Source organism: Mercenaria mercenaria, chromosome 14 (genome assembly GCF_021730395.1).
Source record: "Mercenaria mercenaria strain notata chromosome 14, MADL_Memer_1, whole genome shotgun sequence".
Lineage (NCBI taxonomy): Eukaryota > Metazoa > Mollusca > Bivalvia > Venerida > Veneridae > Mercenaria > Mercenaria mercenaria.
The window spans coordinates 7,412,892-7,436,271 of NC_069374.1; the positions used below are offsets into that span (position 1 = coordinate 7,412,892).

The window sequence follows — 23,380 nt, forward strand, 5'->3', positions numbered from 1 at the left end:
AGAACGTCCGTCTGTCTGCCGTCTATCCGTCCGTCTGTTCTCTAACTCTAGAACGTTCTGTAATTTGCATATCATTTCAAACTTGTAACTGTATTGATACTGGGAAAAGGTATATGTCATGCAATATTTCGTCAACATTAATTAGCGTTTATGTTCGTGAAAAGAACGTTTATCGTCAGATTTCACTTTGATGTAGAGCAGTTTGTTTTGGCCGGTAAAGAAGGTCATGCCGTTCTGACATGTTTGTGAATTCTTTTTTCTCTATCAAACATAGCCGAATAGTTGTAAAGAGCGTATATCGTCAGGTACTACTTTGATGCAGCGGTAAGGAAAGTCCTGCTGATCTGACATGTTTGTGAATTTATTTTACACTATCAAACATAGCCGGATAATTGTACAGAACGTATATCGTCAGGTTTTACTTTGATGCAGATCAGGTCGTTTTGACCGGTAAGGAAGGTCATGCTGTTCTGACATGTTTGTGAATTCATTTTCCTCTATCAAACATAGCCGAATACATTACATATATATATATATAGAACTCAACTGGTGCCACTGCTTGTTTAGTTCTTCAGGATTGATAATGACGTCAATAACGTCGCGTAGGAACGACTTTAAAGGACGTCAGAAATGAAGTGACGTTACTGATATCCAGTTATTTGTATCAGTTAATTATGTCTTGCATTTACCTCCAGTTTAAATATACTTATCAAAATGTTCTTTTTCTTTTCTTAAAATCACGTTTGTTTACAAAAATATTAAATGATGGCTGTTTCACATACGTATAACATTCGTGTATTTTTGTCCCTTATCTATTGTCGAGGTACTCACTTGTGCATGAAGTCCCCTGTGTTACCAATATATTCTTTCTAGCCGTCACATCTACTTCGGAACACCACAGGTTAAATACTTTTTGACTATGAATGTTTTTCTGCTTGTGAATACATAAGCATATATAAATGTAGGTGAATAATATATTCATGCTGCTTTTCGAGAAAATTGTTTTAACTGACACGTTGAGTGTCGTTAAATACATGTCAATTCTTGCAGATGATACGACAGTCATATTGATTAGTAAAATCCTGAAATGACATCGAAGCAACAATGTAGTGATTAACTGCATCTTACCAAGTATTGCTAAGTATCGGCTTACAGATAGTTCCACTAGCGTATTAGTTTTGTTTGTGCCACCGTCTCAGTTTGTTCCTCTGCTGTATATAATTGAACAGTAAAACTGTTTGTTTTATACAAAGCACAGCCAGTCAAAACTTAGCCCAAAACTAACTATTCAGGTCTAGTCTCTTTATAAATATTCCACACGATAATCGTTGTGGGAGAGGGGAAGTGGTTGAGGGGCTGGCATATAAAAATTTCATATCACACCTAAACAGATTTCCCTTTCGGTAAAATGTAATATTCGCTTGCCATCAACAAGTTTATTTTCGTATTTAATATATCTTCTCTGTACCTTTTAACAATATATTGTAGTTAATTTATTTGTCTGTATCAGACATCTGTTGCATACATCTAATAAAAATGTTCCTAGTGTTGATATCTAATAGAAAGCGTCCCGACACACAAAAAATCTCCTGACACTATTGTAAGTTTTAACAAAATGATAGAAAATTCGAACATATAACGACAGCATCGAGCACATTCGTTTGTATTACTGATTAACATTCATATTAAAAATCGCTATTACAGATTTGCAAACTATATTTAAAACAGCTTTAATCATATAACTGACATTTTATTTATTTTTACTATACAAAAACCGTTACAGGTAAAACAGATATATACAAATAATGCTTTAACATAACAAAATGTTCATTTTTATATATTACCTTTGAAAATACTTCAAACATATGCAATTCTGATTGTCTAGACACTTTATTTGCATATTAATATAATTATAGATGCTTACTGTATGATAGTTTATGCAACTTACACGACGGTCTCTAGTGGCACTATATTTGGATTAATTTATATCAAATAACGTCAGTCTTCACATGATGCATTTCATCTAAGTTTTCTACACCTGTAAATAATCCACCTTTATTCTTGATATGTTAAAGCAGTTCTGTGGCATGTTTTGAAAATATATTTTACTGCTTCAATCACTGGAAAATGGGATTGAACGATGATAATACTTTGTAAGATATTTTTTTCTCATCTTTCAATTTTATAAATTGCGCATGAATATTGTGACTATAGCAATATCTGCTATTAGTTTTAAGGGACGATTTAGTATGCACGCGATATATCTGTAAGCGTTGGAAATATAGTCATTTGAAATTAACTTAAAAAGAACACCTTAGACGTCTGAAATAATATTTATAATGCAAATTCTCAATTAAAGCAACTAAATTAAAACACAAAAGGCTAATTTGTTAATCTGCGTGAATAATTATAAAAAAAAGATACAGCTGGTTCTTAGCAACATTCTATTTACGTAGGTTACTGAAAGGAAACATTAGAAAAGAAATAAGACAACGTGCAGTGGCCTGACTGTTAAACATAATGATAGGATAGTCTTTCTATGTCCAGTGTCTTGAATGCTTGTCTATTGGCAGCTGATGTCAAGCAATCCAAAAATGATTTGAGAACGAATGTCAATGTTTTATCTTGTTATTTAAAGATATACTGCTTTTACGTAATAAGTAAAATACGAAGATCATGAATATAGTAAATGTTGGATTACTATATCTTTTAAATGTACATTTATCAGGCAAGGCGAAGCAAAAATGAATAATAAATGAAAGCTTTGTCGAGCCATGTACGTTTACGTAAAGGATCCTGGTCAATATGAATTCATAAAGATAGTAAAATAATATTTTTGCTTTCTACCTGTGTTTTTCTTAAATGTAGCCATAAAGTTCTTAACCAGTCATTCCTTTACTAAGTACATTGTAATATATAAACCAGAAAGAAAATGTCACTGTTCATTTATACACTACACGTTTATACTGTAAGAACCATGGTCATGAACAGGAACATGAACTAACCCATTTCAGTCACGCATTTCTCACCTAAAACGCAGTTCGGTTAATGGGTACTAATTATACTGATTAAATAGTAATTTGTATTGTTTATTCAATTCACCTTGCACATTTATGTTTCATGTACATATTGTAGCAAATACATTTAGCTATACAGGATTTCGTTTTCAGTCAATCAAAATAATTGTGTAATCTAGGCCGGAATTACCAAAGGAAAGTTCACTCAAGTTATTTTCTGTAACGTTGATGAAAGAATAAAAGTTGTGGAGTGTCTTTGTCATATGAAATGTTGAGACAATGCCACTGGTGCACGATGGAAAATAATCAACACTTGTTTAGTGTGCATAATATTGATTTACCGATGTGTCCGTTTTCGGTGAGAAATGGGTTATAACATTTTCCCGTTCTTGACCATGGGTTATAGCATTTTCCCGTTCTTGACCATGGTTCTTGTAGTATAACTAATGGGATTGTACAAAATGTATAGTGCGTTTCTTTTTCTTTAGGATCTGGTGCCAATGGTCTAAACTTGCGTAATTGTATTATTTAGCTTGGCTCGAAAAGTACATAAAATTAATGACAAGAATAAAACAAATACAAACATTAGAAGTAAATAAATTGTTTTGATTGTAATTGTATTCTCCAGAAGAGTATGATATTAGATTACATTACGTATGAAACTTCAGTTTTACCGAACGTGTGTAGGCATGTTTACCTTTATGTATATGAGAGATTGAATAAAATTAGTGTTAAAATGTTGAATGTTTCAGCTAATCCGAACACTAAAGTAAGATACGAAAATTGAGTCATAAATGAAGATAGATGCTCGTTTCCTTTACATGTTAAATTGCATCTAAGATTTTGGCGCGTTATCGACAACATTTCTGAACCCGTCAAGTTATTATTTCGGCTTATGGCTACTGTTGCAAATTCTGGTTCCGAGGCTCTGATCCACTGTGTTTATTGTTGGTTAAATGTCACTTATACAGAACGCCTGCTACAGATAGTTTTATATAGACAATAGCGATATACATGCCAGTGTTTGCTTACTCCACCTGCACTTATTGACATTAAATGGCAATTAAGGTAACGGATCCGTACCTCCCTTTGAAGAGTATTCAATTCAAATCATAATCCTACTTTGACTAATTTTTTAGGAGGGTGTAGGTTCAAGACGCACCAGGACCAAACCTTTTTTCTTTATATTTCTATAGAGTTTCAAAACTCTTTTTCTAGTAAGTTAAACCATTTTTCAAGACTTATTATTGATTTACAGTACAAAGGCGGATTTTTATTTTTTCATTTGATAAGCCGTTTCTTGCTGTTTAAAATGAAATTTACATCTAATGTAGAAGTTCCGCCGCAAATCGTCATAAAATATTATGTTCTTTGATTTGTTACAGCTAAAAGTCGTAAGATAGTCGAGCTAAAATGATATATGAAATTTAGCAGACTGATTCCCTTCACGGTATCACTTATATTCGTTTCTGGTATTAGTCATATTTTCATGTAGAAAGTTAATTAATATTTTACCACTAAATACGGGATCAGACTTGCACCAGAGGGAAATGACTTGGCAAGAAATATTTAAAGGTGTATACTCAATACCAAGAATTACTCAGTGTCATTCAATGATCCATTCACGGACCTTTTCCATTGGTCAAGGCAAGCAGACATATACTGTTTACAAGATAGTACAATATAAAGACTAAAAGTAAGATTTATTAACCATAGAATGCATGGTATTAGTCATAAAACGTCTTCAAATAGCAGTTTTAAGCAAAAAGACAGCTCAGCTCAATACAAATTTTCAAAGCATGTAAGTAATACATTGTTCCACCTGTGAGCACGTAATACTGTGAGCATTTTAAACAATGCATTAATAGGAGTTTGAATTTTGCTGACGATATTTGGTTTATACCTTTCATATTAACTCGCTAAGCAATTGTAAGTTTATTACAATCACTTTGACGAAGTGAGTACATTTATCTACATTCAGCTGAAATTTGTGGTAAATGTTAACATTTCTCTCTACAACTGCTTACGTCTTTCCTAATATCATAGGATTTTATAGCGCATTTAAAGAAATGGTCAGTAGTTAACACTGGATATGTTTCAGTGTTGAAATTCTGGTCATTTTATTTGCATTAAATTCAGTTTCATGAAATCGATATTTACCTAGCTTTGATTGCATTTCGTCTGAAATGATGTGCGAATACGTGCTAAGTAGTCATTGGTATACCTACTCTGACAAAAAATTCTCGTTTTCTGACATTGTATCAATTCCTGCTCTCCTACAAACAAGTGTCTATGGAAGAATCAGTTTTCGGATCCTTTGCCTGCACAACTCTGTCAGGCAGGTGTTATTGATTTTCTGTGAAAGGTGTTTGTTGTTATTATAGATCTTCATTTATTTCTTACTGAATACTAGTCTTTGTATTTACATTTGTTAACAGCGGCAAAAATTTTAATAAACAGATCGAGTACATGTACCAGTTATATGCTTTTTATTTCTCATTACTTCTTTTAAAAAAATTCTAATTATTCCGTATTTGATAGTTATTATCTCGGAACTCATTGACTTAAATTACATAAAAGTTATTGAAATTCGTCGCCCTAAAGGGGTAACCAACTAGAAGAAAACATTTGCATTATTAGTGGTAAACAACTCAAGGAAACTTATAGATGCAGAGTTTTATTGTTCTTATAGTTCTTTATCAATCATTTCACAATGATTTCTATATGTCTGATCTCATTTGGTCGTTAAGCTGGATATAAGAGAATCCCATTGAAACTGGTCGCTTTATCATTATGTATTCCTTTGAAGTGCGCACATGCGCCAACACTGACAACATCATCAATAGCAAGATATACAGGCGTTGTCGCTGTTATCTGATATGATCCAACTTCATCAGCACCGAACTTATCGGAGAAAAGCTCAAGTATATCATTTCCGTTCTTCTGAACATAACATTGAACCTTTTGGTAGTCTTTTTCCTGTGCAGGGGACAGTGTGACGGCTATGTAGTACATACCGGCAATTAGAGCCTTGAATCGTCCTGTAGTACTGTTGTATCCATTACCATTGTTCATGACCACATTAGGAAATGTTACATTAGTGCCAAGGATTTAAAAACCAGTGGCTAAATACTCGACTTCAGTTTCTGCAAAATGCAAATGCATCTTGAATCTCTGGAAATACTAAATTCCTCATTTTCTGTTACTGTAATCTAATTTAATTGTTTTAGTGTTTATTTGACGCATGTCTTTTGAAGCTGAAGTAACTTAATTTAAAACAGAGAAAACATTTAATTCTTCATGTTCGCGTCCCTCAATCATTTCTATGTTAATAATCTTTTCATCAGCTCTGTAACTGTAACTTGAACTACTATTACAATGACCACTAAATAAATGTAGATTCTGAATTTGTTTGAACTTTCCGTAAGAGCATTACTGATCTAAAGCTTACGGTATTTCAATAATGAAAGAAATCAAGATCTACGAAAATGATAATAAGTATACAAGCACTATCAAGGAACATAAAAGGTAAATGTAGAAGCGCAGAGCACCCCAAAACACTAACAGTCTTTTTAACATAATTAAAACTCATTCTGCATTGGCAGTATTCTATGAATTCCTAGAACTTGTAATATTATGCACATCAAATAATCACACAAAATGATTTACTTTGGATGGTTTCTAAGCTGCTAATACGCTGTTCTAGACTGTTGAGCTTACAATTTGCGAAAGAGAAGAAATAAAATTTTTAGTCACTTCCATATTAAATTGGTTACTCATTTCTAATGACCACAGATTATTCTGAACATTGAGTCGTAATTTGTAACGGATATTGTCAGTCCAGAGCTAATTGTGTAACAATGTGACATTAAACACGATATGTATAATCTTAGGTTTGGAAATAACTTTCATAGGCAAGTAGAAATTTCATTAAATATCCAACAGGATTTGTTAAATAACTGTATATTGTTAATTAAATAATCGTATTATTTCATGTTCATTTCATGCTATAATATAATTTGATTTATTATATGACCACAGTGCAATTCTAAAATGCTACAAAAGTTCAAAAGCAGTCTACCAGTCTACAAAATTATCGTTAAGGTTTTTGTGAAGTGTACAGCTGCGGCTACTACATTCGTGCTGAAAACATACTGCAAATCCACCACCGTTGATCAGGAGTGCACCAGCATGATAAATAACTATGCTGCAAATGTAGCATATGCTACACTAATGATGCACACATACAACATTCATGCGTTATAAGCAGTATAGAGATCAAATATACTGCAAGTAGCTTAAGGCACTAAGTTGCATTTTCTAAATTTTCATAACTAATGAATTCAAGCATAATACTGCAAGCATGATGCACATCTGATGTTTTTCTATTTGTAGGGATAATGCACATTGTTTTTGTGCATTAACGTCTGCAGAAGCCCGCAGGTATGTTTTAAATATCCATAACCGGGGCCCAGAAATTAACAGCACTACCAAAAGCATGCACTAAAGATTTTTGTTAACGATTTTTTTATCTCCTTGTTACGAACATAACATTACCCATAATTTGGAATACTGCTTATAATTTTTTAGACAGGAACAATTTTTCAAGAATAATTTTTTGGCATTCGAGTGATTTTGAGTATGAAAACATTTCGAGTTCAGATGAGTACGAACATATTCATTAGCTTTCAAGATTTATATGAATACGGCGAGAAATTAGATAAAACATACCGACGGACATACTTCCTAAAAACAAACAATATCATTCCAAAACAACAAACAATTGCACAAGTTACAAGAAATTTAATACATTAATGGTTATCGACAAAAGCTGAACAAGGCAGATGCTCAAGAAGGGTGCAAACAAATTGAAAGCTAGTAAGTACATTGTTGGAGCTAATGCGTTTTGGGTTGATAACGTATATAGCAAAACATCCTATGGACTAGACTGCAGATTTTATGCTACAAAAAGAAGTTATTACATTAGATCTCCGTCTGCGCAAGGATAGAAAAGCATTTCAAATATAAAATCGTGTGTTAACAGCACGTGAAGTTGCCTTGTTTGCACACGATTTTTCTCCCGTTAATACACAGGCGGATCCAGTGAGAAAAGGCATTCTGTTTGCATGATGCAAGAATATAGAAAAATGTGTAACGGGTGTTAATCTGAATTTATACCGCAAAAACTTTGTTTTAGACTTATCGGAAAGCATATTACAATGAAAATTGATAAACTGCAATATTTCAACATTACATGTTCTACTGGCATTCACGAAAATGTTTTAGGATATTTAACCTAAGTAATGTGACTGGATTTTTTCAGACTTTAATATCGTATCAAAAACAAGAAATATTATATTAAACATTTAAAATGCTCATATCAAATTACTGTTGAAACCGCGTGCAAGGCGCATAGCTCCGTTACCTAATGTCCCTCTATAAATTCCAGTTTATTTAGTTCTGTCCATGGCTGTGTTGTCTAAGACATGTCCATTATCTTATATAGGAACCATTCGCCGTTTTTCATTGAACTATACATAGCGCATCATTGAGTGTTTCGTGTATTCCGCCGTATGAACACATTTGTGGGTGTATCTAAAAAAATCTGGTACTTTTAGTAACATGTGCAAATGGTGATTTCTGGGCAACCCGAGATAAAGAGCATGGATGTTAACATAACATGCATATCCACTATAGTCAGTGAACATGATTAATTAAACCGAGCCTGCAGCATTTTCATTTTTTTTTTCGTGTTGAGCGACCTCTGTAGTAGCATTTTTTTTGTCAATTTTAAAAAGATACTGTCAGTCGATGGCTTGTATACAATCAACTTTCGGGCAAACTAATCCAAAATTTAAACCAATATAGATATGGCAATAATATTTTATTCTAGTTTAATTTTGTGCCAAATTTGACCAGTAATTCAAAAGTATTGATCCTTGATACATCAAAAAGTTTACAATGTTTGTACTCTTTTGCTGTTAATCCTTCAGGAAGTGTTCACCAGCTATTCTAAGTACATATACCTGTAATGACCTTTCAGTTAGGTGGGGGACACGCAACATCATCTAAGAAATTTCAGATACCTAGACTGGGTTTCGAACCCCGGACCACTGGATTGACAGTGAAGCATGATACTTGACCATCGGGCCACAATAGATTACAATTTATCAATAGAGCAAAAAATATTTCTAATGAGACTCCAGAGACTGTCAGAATGAATATTGCAGTGTTCATGTTTAAAATTAAAGACGAATTAGTACCTCGGCTGTGTAGGAAAATTGAATCTACCATAAGATGGCTACATAAACACAATAACATCATCGTGTCTTATTTTCCTAGACGGACAATTTAAAGAAATAAAACAAAGAAAAATTTTGAAAACTGTAACACTTACACACATCTGGCTTTGTTCCACATGTCTGTCCAGCAGAAAATACAGGGTAAGAAGCGAAGGTTAAAAGTAGCGCGAAAATCATTCTCTTTCTTTTCACTGTAGTGTATGCTCCGTTCGTGATTGTTTGAATATGTTCTGTATAGCTTAACATTCATCTTTATACACTGTTCGATGCGGTATGCATAGAAGCACTAGTCTACTGTAATGATACTGGGAAAGGTATATGTCATGCAATAATTCGTCAACATTAATTAGCATTTAATGTTCGTGTATAGAACGTTTATCGTCAGATTTTACTTTGATGAAGGGCAGTTCGTTCTGACCTGATAAGGAAGGTTATGCTATTCTGACATGATCCGTCTATCAAACAAGCCGAGTACAAAACACATAATTATCCTAAGTTACTATGTAACCAAGTTAATATCAAATCAACGCAAAATTATAGGGGGCAGTTAACAGTTTCCAGCCCTATATTCGAATTGGTCAAAATCAGAAATATAAGGTAAGTCAGCAAATTGGGTAGATTGATAATAGTGAATGAAAGCTTTCTGTAAGTCATTAGAATCGATCACACTGAAAATTCATTGTTCAGTCAGTCACTGATGTATAGCGAGAACCTGTTGAGAAATGCCTGTGAGTGCGAAACTATATCTTTTTTCAGTTAGTCAGAAAAACAGACGCTCATTTGTCATTTGTCAGGGTCCTCAGGAGATTCTAATCAGCTCAAAAACGGTACGAATAGCACATACTTTTAAAAAAATGTTCTGGTTCTGGTGTATCCTTGAATTCTAGAGCAGTAAACTAAATATTTCTATCATTTGCAGGGAAGTTCCTATGGATTTTTGAAGTTTTGAAGTTTGGCAAACTTGCATGTTTTTGTCACCGGATTTTGCAGCCGTTCTCCACAGAGGTCCAGGCTTAGTTGTACCTTAGACGAAAGATGAAAATTTGTTTGACCGAGTTTTGAATGCAGTCAGTCATTGTGAATCAAAAAAGGATGTTGTCTTTTTCAGGTGTGCTTGTTTACATTTACAGACTTGTTTTGGAAGCTCATTTGCCCACAGGCGCGGAGTAATGGGTTTTTGTCAGTGCAATGTATGTCGTAAATGACGGTTTTGTCCTTTCGATTTGCGAAATTTCAAATTTTCAGTTTTAATATCTTATAATAATGTCACCAACTTCAGAAAAACACGAAAATGAAAATAAGTTTCATAAGACAGGAAAGAAATCAAAGAGCAGAAAAGAAAGCAATTTTGTTGGACATCACTCGGACAATTCCTTTACTTTTCAGTTTGATGAATGCGCAAGAAAGATATAGTATTGATCCATAAACACGTGAGTGTGCATTTCTAAAGTAAATATTGATGGCTTACCAATATTGTTTGAAATGTAACCGTAGCCAAATACGTATTTTGTACAGCGTTTTGCAATAATTACCGTTTGCGTAATTTGCGAAATGTAATTGGAAGTAGCTGTGCAAATGTTTCGCGCAAATAACCAATCTGCGCGTTTTGTAATCGAGCATCGCAAATAACCAATTAGTGATTTAAGACCTTTCACATAAAACTGTTTTAGGATACAAATAACAAAAACCAGACATGCTTGAAGTAGTAAATTGTCCGAGCCGTTCTGTTTTAAGTGTATAATTATTCCTTTAAATAATAAAGAAGGTAAGCCATATATTTATGCAAATATTTACGTCTTTGGTAATTTACTCACTATTTCTTTAAACGTTGTTTTTAGAGATCGTCATCCCAGGTGTATTTTATAACACTTATCATTCCTAACTTTTTTAATGCTTTTATAGTTCAACATTTAAAAACTGAAATAGTAACTTTTGCCAACACATGAACAAAATATCAACTCCTGACATGTATTCTAAGTATTTTTCATACAATTTTGTCACTTTTACCAAGGACATTATTTCCGTAATTTTACTTTTGTATGACATTATAGTTCAATGTTAAATTATGCCAATTGGTACTCTGAATAGCCACATTGGTTTTTTCTTTTCAACCTGTGAGTTTCATGCCTTTTTTGTTCAACATTCATGAAACCCCATCAGACTGCCTCTTTGCCTAGGGTCTTCTATCAGTACTACATACACTGCTTTGTTTGGCGCGGAGTATATGCCTTCATTTACATATAATTTATATAGGTTTGATTTATTTCTTACAGATCGGTAGGAGGCATTGCTCAAATACATCTTTTATCGACTTGAAATCAGAGTCATTAGTTCAAGATGATTTTTAATTAAACGCGGTTTGGACCTACCGAAAACAATGCGAGTTGTAACGGATTTAATATCATATGTTAATCATGTTATATATAATATTTAAATATACCCATATATCGACGCATTTATAATGACTCCATATAATTGTTCTTTTGGCATTTCCCCGCGTGAAAGAGCAAACTTCAGATTTAGATATATCTTTATCAAATATTTATTTCTCTAGATAATGAATAATGGCATATGACGCGCTGTTATTAATCAGTTATCATTTGTAAATGGGTGTTGAAACAGAGTAGAAATATTGAACGATACGTAAGTAAAATGGTAATCAAAGCAGTAATCTTGACAGTAAGAATGTATAGATTTTATTAGTGCCGATAACCTTTATAGCAATTTTGAAAAAATTAAAACGTAAAGAGGTAACCAGCGCAGCCACTTGGAACAACAAGAACGCTAAAGGGTCAACAATGCAGCAATGATGAACTATTGCATGATAAAGGGGCAACAGTGATAATGAACAATAAGAATGTACAAATATCATCAATACAGCAATATCGAACTATAGGAACGTGAAGGTATAATCCATGTAGCAATGTTGAACTATAGGAACGTGAAGGTATAATCCATGTAGCAATGTTGAACTATAGGAACGTGAAGGTATAATCCATGTAGCAATGTTGAACAACTGGAAAGTAAATTGGGAGCTAGCATGCTAAAAGGTACATGTGCAATAATAGGTTTAACAAAAAACGTCTGACATTGCAATCCTCAAACAACGAGAATAATTATATCAAAACATACAGGGTTAGTCGCAAAAGTTCTTGTACAAAAGGAAGAAAATGAAAATGGTTTGCAATAAGTTAAATATTAAACAATTGTATATCGTAAAACCTGGCATCTTTTCCAGTTATACATTGAAGAATTGAAACAATTTAACGTATTTTCATTTAAGAGCCAATGTTACAACGTTATGCTTAAGATAATATACACCACCTAACGATTTTCAATGTACTGGTATGAAATTTTGCCAAATTAAAGTTGATGATATTTCCGATTGACTGGTATTTTTTTTCAGTTTTCAGTTTTTCTTCATTTGGCAGCTGTAAATCTTCAAACATGACCACTCACGTCATCTTCTTTCAGCAGAGCGCAAAATGGCGAACTTGACAGATGTTTTAAGTAGCGTTTTTATCTACAACAAAAATACGGCAAATATTCTTTATTTTCAAGTTTGTATTAAAATTATCTCTCCAATGATATATAATTTGTCAAGTTTATTTCGACGTCACATCGGAAGCAAACGATTTATGAACGCGAAACACGCAAATCTGACGTCGAGGTTCACCCAAAATTTTGCGTAGAGACGACTATATTTAAGAAACTGCCAGATAGTTTTTTGAATAAATTTGAACAAGCGTGCAAAATTTCAATCGCTATCGATTCCGTAAAAGAAAATTGGGGGTCACCGTTTTAGATTTTCAAAAAAAATCAGTTTTAAATTAGTTTTTACAAAATAGACTGATATCATTCTGCTGTGAACGATTTTACCAAGTTTAAGAAATGTACGTTTCCACAAAGGATCCTGAAGGATATCAATATATAAAGATAGTAAAATGATATTCTTGCTTTCTACCTGTGTTTTTCTTAAATGTAGCCATAAAATTCGTAACCAGTCGTTCCTTTACTAAGTAATACGTAAACTACTGACATCATAACGGAAAGAAAATGTCACTGTTCATGTTGTACACTGTAAGAACCATGGTCAAGAACAGGAAAATGAACTAACCCATTTCAGTCACGCATTTCTCACCTAAAACGCACAGTTCGATTAATGGGTACTATTCATATTGATTAAATAGTAATTTGTGTTGTTAATTCAATTCACCTTGCTCATTTATGTTTTATGTACACATTGTAGCGAATACGTGTAGCTATACTACTTGTTGGTGACAGGATACGGGATATGAGCTGTTGAGGAAATCCATATCAGGCGAAGCTCTCGCCTGATATGGATTTTCGAGGCAGCGTATATCCCGTATCCTGTCACCAACAAGCGGTGTAACGATTTTATCTTGCCGACTACCTTTTACATCCTCGCTGTACTGATTGACACAATTTTTATTAATAAAGCCGATACTTACAGTTACAGTGCAGACTGGAATCCTGAAATCTTATCTGGTTTTCATGCTTTAATTATAGTTGAATAACACCAGCCATAACATGCAAAATGAACTGTATTTTGACAGAATCAAAAAAACACAGAAGCTCATTTATTCAGGTTATGAACTGGTTTAACCGTTAAACTTTTACGTTCCATTCTTTCATCATCACGGTGTCAGAAATGTCTTAAAACTTCGGCTTTAGTCCCGTTTTCCTGTTAATTCCTTTATCTTGCAGGTAGATTAAATGATCCTACAACAAACTGCTGTCTTACAAATGTGTTAATTCATTTGCTTTTCGATGATTTTACTGAAACAACATTTTCAACCTGTCAAACGCGGCCGTGCCATACAGAGTTACTGTTCTTCTGTATAATTTCCACTAACTTCACGAACCTAAATTAGGTAGGAAAAATGAGAGCGGCAAGAAAACACTAACTTTTTTTATCTCGGAAATGATATCTATAGCTTGGGCTTATAATCTGACTTTTTTTAATTACCCTAGCGGTGCGGCAGCCATTTTGTTTTTAATCAAAATTCATATCTGTAATGTACTAGCAGGATATGGAATATATCCTGTCTCCACTTGACGTATGTTGACCAATAGAAATGCAAGAATCTTGCAGGAGGCGCGGTAAATTTCGTTATCAGCCAGTCAGAATGATTTTGTTATCTAGGCCGGAACCACCTTACAGAGGTTCAAGTTTTTTTTCTGTAACGTTGATGAAAGAATAAAAGATATGGAGTGTCTTTGTCATATGAAATGTTGAGACAATATGACTGGTGCACGATGGAAAATAAATCAACACTTGTTCAGTGTGCATAATATCGATTTACCGATCTGTCCGTTTTCGGTGAGAAATGGGTTATAGCATTTTCCCGTTCGTGAACATGGTTCTTATAGTATACCTAATGGGATTGTACAACATGTATAATGCTTTTTTTCTTTATGATGAGGTGCCACAGGCCTAAACTTGCGTAATTTTATTATTTTGCTTGGCTCAAAAAGTACATAAAATGATCACAAACATTAGAAGTAAATAAATTGATTTGATGGTAATTGCATTCTCCAGAAGAGTATGATATTAGATTACATTGAGTATGAAACTTCAGTTTTACAGACCGTGTGTAGGCATGTTTGCCTTTATGTATATGAGAGATTGAATAAAATTAGTGTTAAAATGTTGAATGTTTCAGGTAATCCGAACACGAAAGTAAGATATGAAAATTGAGTCATAAATGAAGGTAGATGCTCGTTTCCTTTATATGTTACATGATCGACCACATTTCTGATCCCGTCAAGTTATTATTTCGGCAAATGGCTACAGTTGCAAATTCACGTTCCGAGGCTCTGATCTACTGTATTTATTGTTGGTTAAATGTCACTTTTACAGAGAGCCTGTTGCTACAAATAGCTTTATATAGACAATAGCGATATACATGCCAGTGTTTGCTTACTCCACCCGCACTAATTGGTATTAAATGGCAATTAAGGTAACGGACCCGTAATAGATTACCTCCTTTTGAAGAGTATTCAATTCCTATCATAATCCTACTTTGACTAATTTTTCGCGAGGGCGTAGGTTCAAGACGAACCAGGACGAAACTTTTTTTCTTTATATTTCTATAGAGTTTCAGAACCTTTTTCTAGTATGACAAACCTTTTTTCAAGACTTATTATTGATTTACAGTACAAAGGCGGATTTTTATTTTTTCATTTGATAAGCCATTTCTTGCTGTTTAAAATGAAGTTACCTCTAATGTAGAAGGGTACAGGGTTAGACACCTTTGAAAATATTGAGTTACATGCGGTAATAGTTCTTTATTTTGCCTTTACGCTTTAGCTTACATACTATGGAAGAAATACGTATAGGTAGTTGTTACTTCTGCCCCATGGTTATTTTTGAATGTAGAGAGCAAAATTTATAACAGTCTTACAGGTCTCGGCCATATGTTTTCAGTGTTGCTCATAATTTTTCCTTCCGATTAAATCGTTTTACTTGAGGCTCCATAGCAAAACTGTTATCGACAGTTTTACTTTGTGTTTAATGATTGTTTACTAATACTTTGAGGTTTCTTTTATCAAAGTTATTGGTATAATAAATTCTCTGCGAACATTTTGTTACAGGTGTTATCACATTGAAATTTGTCTGTATTTGAGCCGGTGGAAATATCATAAATTATAGAAGATCTTAAAAAAAACGAAACTGTAAAAGTTGTTTAAAAATTGAAACACAGTGCAAAACAATGTTAACTTTAAAACTGTATCAAGTTTAAGCATTACTATTACTTAACAAGTATGAAACGTCAATTCTACAGTGTGCGTGACGCTTGATATAAACTAGCTGACGAAGCATTTATAACGTCACTTATAAAGTAAAGTATCTTTTATAACTCTAAATCTAGCCCGTTATATTAAATGAACTGTAGAAATATCAATGTAATCATTTCAAAAGTAGCCCATTACACCTATCATTACAAGAATATCACAGGAGACAGCGCACTTTACAATTAATGGATAGTGATATTGGGCACTTTCGAGGAAGTAGGAGATGTCACTTGAGTGTTTAATGACCTCAATGTAGATGAAGATATTGGGCAATAACTTAAGTCTGTGTCAAATGTATTTTTAACACCAGATTGAGCTTAAGTGTATGGAAACATCAAATACGTATAAAAGGGACATAATTCAATGAAAATGTCTGCGAAAGTAATGCATCATGTGCAATATTATGTGACAAATAATGTGGAACAAAAATTTTATGTTTGAATCAAATCTATTTAGTAATGAATGAGACAGAGCAAAGTGTGTGCATCACAACTTGAACCTGAACTTCTAAGTAAACAAAAGGGAATATTTTGTAACGTATTGGTTCCAGCGTTACGGACCTTGTGAAGTATGATGTGGGTGAATATATGGAATAACAATTTTAAGTTTGAATCAAATCGATTCAGTAACACAAGGGATACGGTAAAAAATCAAGAATAAACCGAAACTATATGTAAAACGATGACATAATTCATGAAATATTGGAGTAAGAGTCATGAACATTGTGTCATATGATATGGAAGAACTTTTCTAAATCTGAATTAAATCTATGGAATAACAGATCTAACAAACAAATTAAAATGCACCAAAACTAACCTGAAATTCTAAGTAAAAAGGGGGATAATTCATGACAGGTTGGAGCCAGGGATATGGACGGCCTTGTGTAACTTGTGTCATATGATGTGGGTGATGGTGTGGAACAAGTATTCTAAGTTTGAATCAAATAAATTTAGTCATACTAGTAATAGCCGAGGTAGAGCCAAAGTGCACCAAAACTTTATACCGAAATTCTAAGTAAAAAGTGGCGGGGGTGGGGGGGGGGGGGTGAGAATTATTCATGAAATATTGGTGCGAGAGTTATGACCTGTGTGTCATATGATGTGAGTGAAGATTAGAAGTATCTATTTTGAGTTTGAAGCAAATCCATCATGTAATTACAGAGAGAAAGAGAAAGAGAACCAAAATTTTAATAAAGGTGTGGACGCGGAAGGACGCCAACGTTGAGGTCGAGTAGGATAGCTCTTCATATTTTTCGTATAGTTGTTACGTTCGCTTTCGCATAGCCTACAGGTTTAAAGCCTTTCTCTGACACCTGTGTCAGTGAGTTGACTCTTTGGCACTGTGGTTAGATAATTGGACTAGCACCGGAGCGACTCGGGTTTGACCCCCCCCCCCACAGACTGTTGGGATTATTTCGTCATAAGATGCTACGCTCTTTGATTTATTACGCCTTAACCATCGTGAGATAGGCACGTCTTGGATATCTTGTGCCGAAAATGGATCTTTGTATGCCAAAATGGCTAGCACGTCATCATAAATGATGACTTCTTTGAAGAGGGGAAGTGTTACGGTCGCTTAGGCATAGCCTACACCTTTAAACCAATCTCTGACAACTGTGTCAGTGAGTCGACTCTTTAGCTCAATAGTTAGAGCATAGAACAAGCACCAGAGAGGCCCGGGTTCGCATTCCGCCACAGGCTGTTGGGGTTTGTTTCTCGTCATAAAATACTATGCTCTTTGATTTGTTACAGCTAAATGTCGTAAGATAGTCGAGCTAAAATGATATATGAAATGTAGCAGGCTGATTCCCTTCATATTCACTTCCGGTATTAGTCATATTTTCCTATAGAACGTTAATTAATTATTTTTACCACTAAGATAATTTTTACAAAAACCATCAACTATTTAAAGATACAAACAAATAACTGGTGTTACATGTATTCATCTATGTCTGCATGACCGTTTGAACGAATTATCATGATACGAGTTCAGACTTGCACCAGAGGGAAATGACTTGGCAAGAAATATTTAAAGGAGTATACTCAATATCAAGAATTATTCAGTGTCATTCAGTGATTCATTCACGGGCCTTTTTCATTGGCCAAGGCAAGCAGATATTTACTATTTATGAATCAGTACAATATAATGACTAAAAGTAAGATTTATTTATTATAGAATGCATTTTAGTAGTCATATAACGTCTTCAAATAGCAGTTTGAAGCAAAAATGACAGCTCAGCTCAATATGACTTAAATTTTTGCAATGTAAATTTTCACAGCATGTTAGTAATACATTGGTCCATCTGCGCAAAGTAATACTGTGAGCATTTTAAAGAATGCCTCAATAGGAGTTAGCATTTTGCTGACGATATGTGAGTTATACCTTTCATATTATCTCGCTAAGCAAATGTAAGTTTATTACAATCTATCACTTTGATATTTGGCAACTGATTCATTTCAAAAGTTACTATATGATATTTGTGAAAGGTACTGCACTGCCGATCGAGACATTTGCTGAAAATCTAAGGATGATTAGTCCGTACAATCATACAGAGCGTAGAGTAGGATTAAATAATCTAACATGATTGTATTATTCTGAAATACTAAACATTTTATTTGCACAAATTTTAAATAAAGTGAGAACAAAGTGCTGCGGAGTACAAGGACATTGATTCAGTTTTAAACACATAAACAAATTGTATTACTGACGGTTTGTAAAGGATAAACCAATTGACAAAGTGAGCACATTTATCTACATTCAGCTGAAATTTGTGGTAAATGTTAACGTTTCTCTCTACAACTGCTTACGTCTTTCCTAATATCATAGGATTGTATAGCGCATTTAAACAAATGGTCAATAGTGAACATTGGACATGTTTCAGCGTTGAAATCATGAAACCGATATTTATATGCTTTTTATATCTCATTACTTCTTTTAAAAAATTCTAATTATTCCGTATTTGATAGTTATCATCTCGGAACTCATTGACTTAAATTACATGAAAGTCATTGAAATTCGTCACTTTAAAGGGGTAACCAACTAGAAGAAAACATTTGCATTATAAGTGGTGAACAAAACAACGAAACTTATCGGTGCAGAGTTTTATTGTTCTTATAGTTCTTCATCAATCATTTCACAAGTATTTCTATATTCTTGATCTCATTTGGTCGTTAAGCTGTATATAAGAGAATCCCATTGAAACTGGTCCCATGATCATTGTGTATTCCTTCGTAGGAAGTACATGCACCAACACTGACAACATCATCAATAGCAAGATATACAGGCATTGTCGCTGTTATCTGATATGATCCAACTTCATGAGCACCGAACTTATCGGAGAAAAGGTCAAGTATGCTAACTCCGTTCTTTTGAACATAACATTGAACCTTTTGGTAGTCCTTTTCCTGTGCAGGGGATAGTGTGGCGGCTATGTAGTACATACCGGCAACTGGAGCCTTGAACTGTCCTGTAGTTCTGTTGTATCCATTACCATTGTTCATGACCACATTAGGAAACGTCACATCAGTGCCAAGGATCTCAAAACCAGTGGCTAAATACTCGACATGAGGTTCTGCAAAACACGAATCAACAGCCTGTTATATGCAGTTAGAAGCTTGAATTTTTGGAAATACTATGTGGTTATTTAACATTGTTCTGTCCAATACGGAGATATATTTGGACGAGTACCCAGCTGAGAAAACCATATTGGACGAGCCGCTGGGTACGATGGAAATACTATGAGGTTATTTAACATTGTTCTGTCCAATACGGAGATATATTTGGACGAGTAGCCAGCTGAGAAAACCATATTGGACGAGCCGCTAGGCGTGTCCAATATGGTTTTCCCAGCTGGGTACGAGTCCAAATATATCTCGTATTGGACAGTACAATGTTAAATAACGTTTTTATTCTTCTATATCTATTGTATTTAGTTTAAATTAGAAATGATTCACTAAATATTGTATTTCTGCTTTTTCTTGATCTATAATCCTGATTTCAAGACGTATAATCAAACTCTGTACACAGAGCGCCTACTTCAGCCGATTTACATTCGGAACATTTTCACGCGTTTCGGGCTTTACCGTATGTTTAACATGGGACTGTTGAACCGTCCAAATACGGAAACAGTACAGGTTATTTTGTATGCACGTAAGTCCAATACGGTAATATATTGTACGGTCACGTGTTGCAAATAAACGTTCACGATTGGATAAATAAGATAGATATAGAATTATAAATGATACAACCATTTACTGTTACTGTTATCAGATTTGATTGTTTTAGTGTTTATTAGACGCATATCTTTCTGAAGTCGTAGTAGCTTAATTTAAAACAGTGAAACCATGTAATTCTTGGTGTTCGCGTCCATCAATTATTTTTGTAATAGTTAACTTTTCATCACCTCTGTAACTGTAACTTGAACTATCATTAGGGGCACCACTACATAAATGTAGATTCTGAATTTGTTTGAACTTTCCGTAAGGCCTTTACTGACCTAAAGCTTAGAGTATTTCAATAATGAAAGAAATCAAGGTAATCAAGAAAATGATAATAAGTATAAAAGCACTATCAAGGAAGATAAAAAATATTGGTAGAAGCACAGAGCACCCCAAACACTTATATTTTTTCAACATAAGTAAAACTCATACTGCATTGGCAACATTCTATGAAGTCTTAGAACTTGTAGTATTATGCGAATCAAATTTACACACAAAATGATTTACCTTTGATTGTTTCTAATCTGCTAATGCGCTGTTCCAGATTGTTGAGCTTACAATCTGCGAAACAGAAGAAATAAAAATGTTAGTCACTTCCATATAAAATTGTTTACTCACTTCTAATGACCAAATATTATTTCTGTACGTTAAGTCGTATATAATTTGTACCTTTTCACGTATAAATGTATATTTTTAATTAAATGATCAAGCTATATCATGTTCAATTAATGGTATAAGTAGCTACTGCAATTAAGCTGCATTTCCTAAATTATCATAACTAATGAATTCAAGCATAATACTGCAAGCATGCTGCACATCTGATGTTTTTCTATTGTAGGGGTAATGCATATTGTGTATAAACGTCTGCAGAAGTCCGCTGGTATGTTTAAGATATCCATAACCGGGGCCCAGAATTAACAGCACTACCAAAAGCATGCACTGAAGGTTTTGTTTTTAAACGGTTTGTTTTATTTCTCTTTGTTACGAACATAACATTACCCATATTATTTAAAAGAGGGTATTACTAGATATCAGATTCCCGTCTGCGCAAGGATATATTCCGTCGTTGGAAAAGCATTTCAAAAATAAAACCGTGTGTTAACAGTACGTGAATTGCCTTGTTTGTACACGATTTTTCTCCCATTAATACACTGGCGGATCCAGTGAAAACAGTAGGGGTTTTTTTGCAAGAATACAGAAAAATGTGTTACGTGAGTTAAACTGCATTTATAAAGCACAAACTTTGTTTTAGGCTTATTGGATAGCACTTACAATGGAAATTGATAAACTGCAATACTTCAGCATTACATGTACTATTGGCATTTACGGACATGTTTAAGAGTATTTTACCTAAGTAATGTGACTGGATTTTTCAGACTTTATTATCGTAACAAAAACAAGAAATATTATATTAAACATTTAAAATGCTCCTATCAAATTATTGTTGAAACCACGTGCAAGGCATATAGCTCCATAGTCCCCTCTCTAAACGAGGAACATTAGCTTGTTACCTCCCTTAAAAATCTGTATGATAAAGCGCAAGGATTACCAAATACAACGTTGGTCCCTTTCAGTTGGATTTCTCTGACTTTTCGTTATTACCTTTGTCCAAGCTGTTGGTCTAAAAGAAAACCTGTGCTTAATTATTTTCCAATCCAATGAAATTTAGCGCAGATATTGTTTATGAAAATTGCAAAGAAGTCAATGATAAAAACAGAGAAGGACCAAGTTACTTCTCGGACATAATCAAGGGAGGTAACTGATTTATGTTCCCCTATTCCAGTTTGTTTAGTTCTGTCCATGGTCGTATTGTCTAGGACATGTCTTTTATTTTTTCTAGGAGCCATAAGCCGCTTCTCATAGAATTATACATAGCGCATCATTGAATGTTTCATGTACTCCGTCGTATGAACACATTTGCAGGTGTCTCTAACATGTGCAAATGTTGAATTCTGGTCAACCCGAGGACAGAGATCATGGATGTTAACATGCATTTCCACTATAGCCAGTGAACATGCTTAATTAAACCGAGCCTGCAGCATTTTCATTTTTGTCGTGTTGAGCGACCTCTGTAGTAGTAACTTTTTTGTCAATTTTAAAATGATACTGTCAGTCGATGGCTTGTTTACAATACTCCACCAGCTTCAACATTTAGGCAAACTAATCCACAATTTGAACCAATATACATGGCCATAATATTTTATTCTAGTTTAATTTTGTGCCAGATTTGACCAGTAGTCCAAAAGTATTGATCCTTGATTCATCAAAATGTTTACAATGTTTGCACTATTGTGCTGTTAATCCTTCAAGAAGTGTTCACCAGCTATTCTAAGTACATGTACCTGTAATGGCCTCTCAGTTAGGTGGGAGACACGCAACAACATATCAGAAATTTCAGATACCTAGACTGGGATTCGAATTCTGGACCTTTGGTTTGACAGCAAAGCATGTTATTATTTCTAATGAAACTCCAGAGACTATCTGAATGAATATTGTATTGTTCATGTTTAAAATTAAAGACGAACTAATACCTCGGCTGTGTAGGAAATTTGAGTCTACCATAAGATGGCTACATAAACAAAATAACATCATCGTGTCTTATTTTCCAAGACGAACAATTTAAAGAAAAGCAAAGAAAATGTTGAAAACTGTAACACTTACATAAATCTGGCTTTGTTCCGCATGTCTGTCCAGCAGAAAATACAGGGTATGAAGCGAAGGTTAAAAGTAGCGCGAAAAACATTTTCTTTCTTTTCACTGTAGTGTATGCTCGTTGGTGATTGTTTGAATATGTTCTGTGTAGCTAAACACTCAGCTTTATATACTGTTCGATGCGGTATGCATAGTAACACCAGTCTACTGTACTGATACTGGGAAACATTAATTATCATTATAGCGAGTACCTGTTGAGAAATGGCTGTAAATGCCAAACTATATCTCTTTTTCAGTTAGTCAGAAAAACAGACGCTCATTTGACAGGGTCCTCAGGAGTTTCTAATTAGCTCAAAAACGGTACGGATAGCAC

The 23,380-nt window shown here is 34.0% G+C and overlaps 1 protein-coding gene across 1 annotated transcript; it reads right to left on the reverse strand.

Moving 5' to 3' along the window:
* Window positions 1-19,224: 19,224 nt before the first annotated feature.
* On the reverse strand, window positions 19,225-23,174 carry LOC123526290 (complement C1q tumor necrosis factor-related protein 3-like). The gene is made up of 3 exons (XM_045305382.2): window positions 23,017-23,174; window positions 20,863-20,916; window positions 19,225-19,709 (listed from the first exon to the last, which is right to left on the reverse strand). Exons 1-3 carry the CDS (start codon window positions 23,096-23,098, stop codon window positions 19,309-19,311), a joined length of 537 nt encoding a protein of 178 aa, XP_045161317.1. The 5' UTR covers window positions 23,099-23,174; the 3' UTR covers window positions 19,225-19,308.
* Window positions 23,175-23,380: the final 206 nt, after the last annotated feature.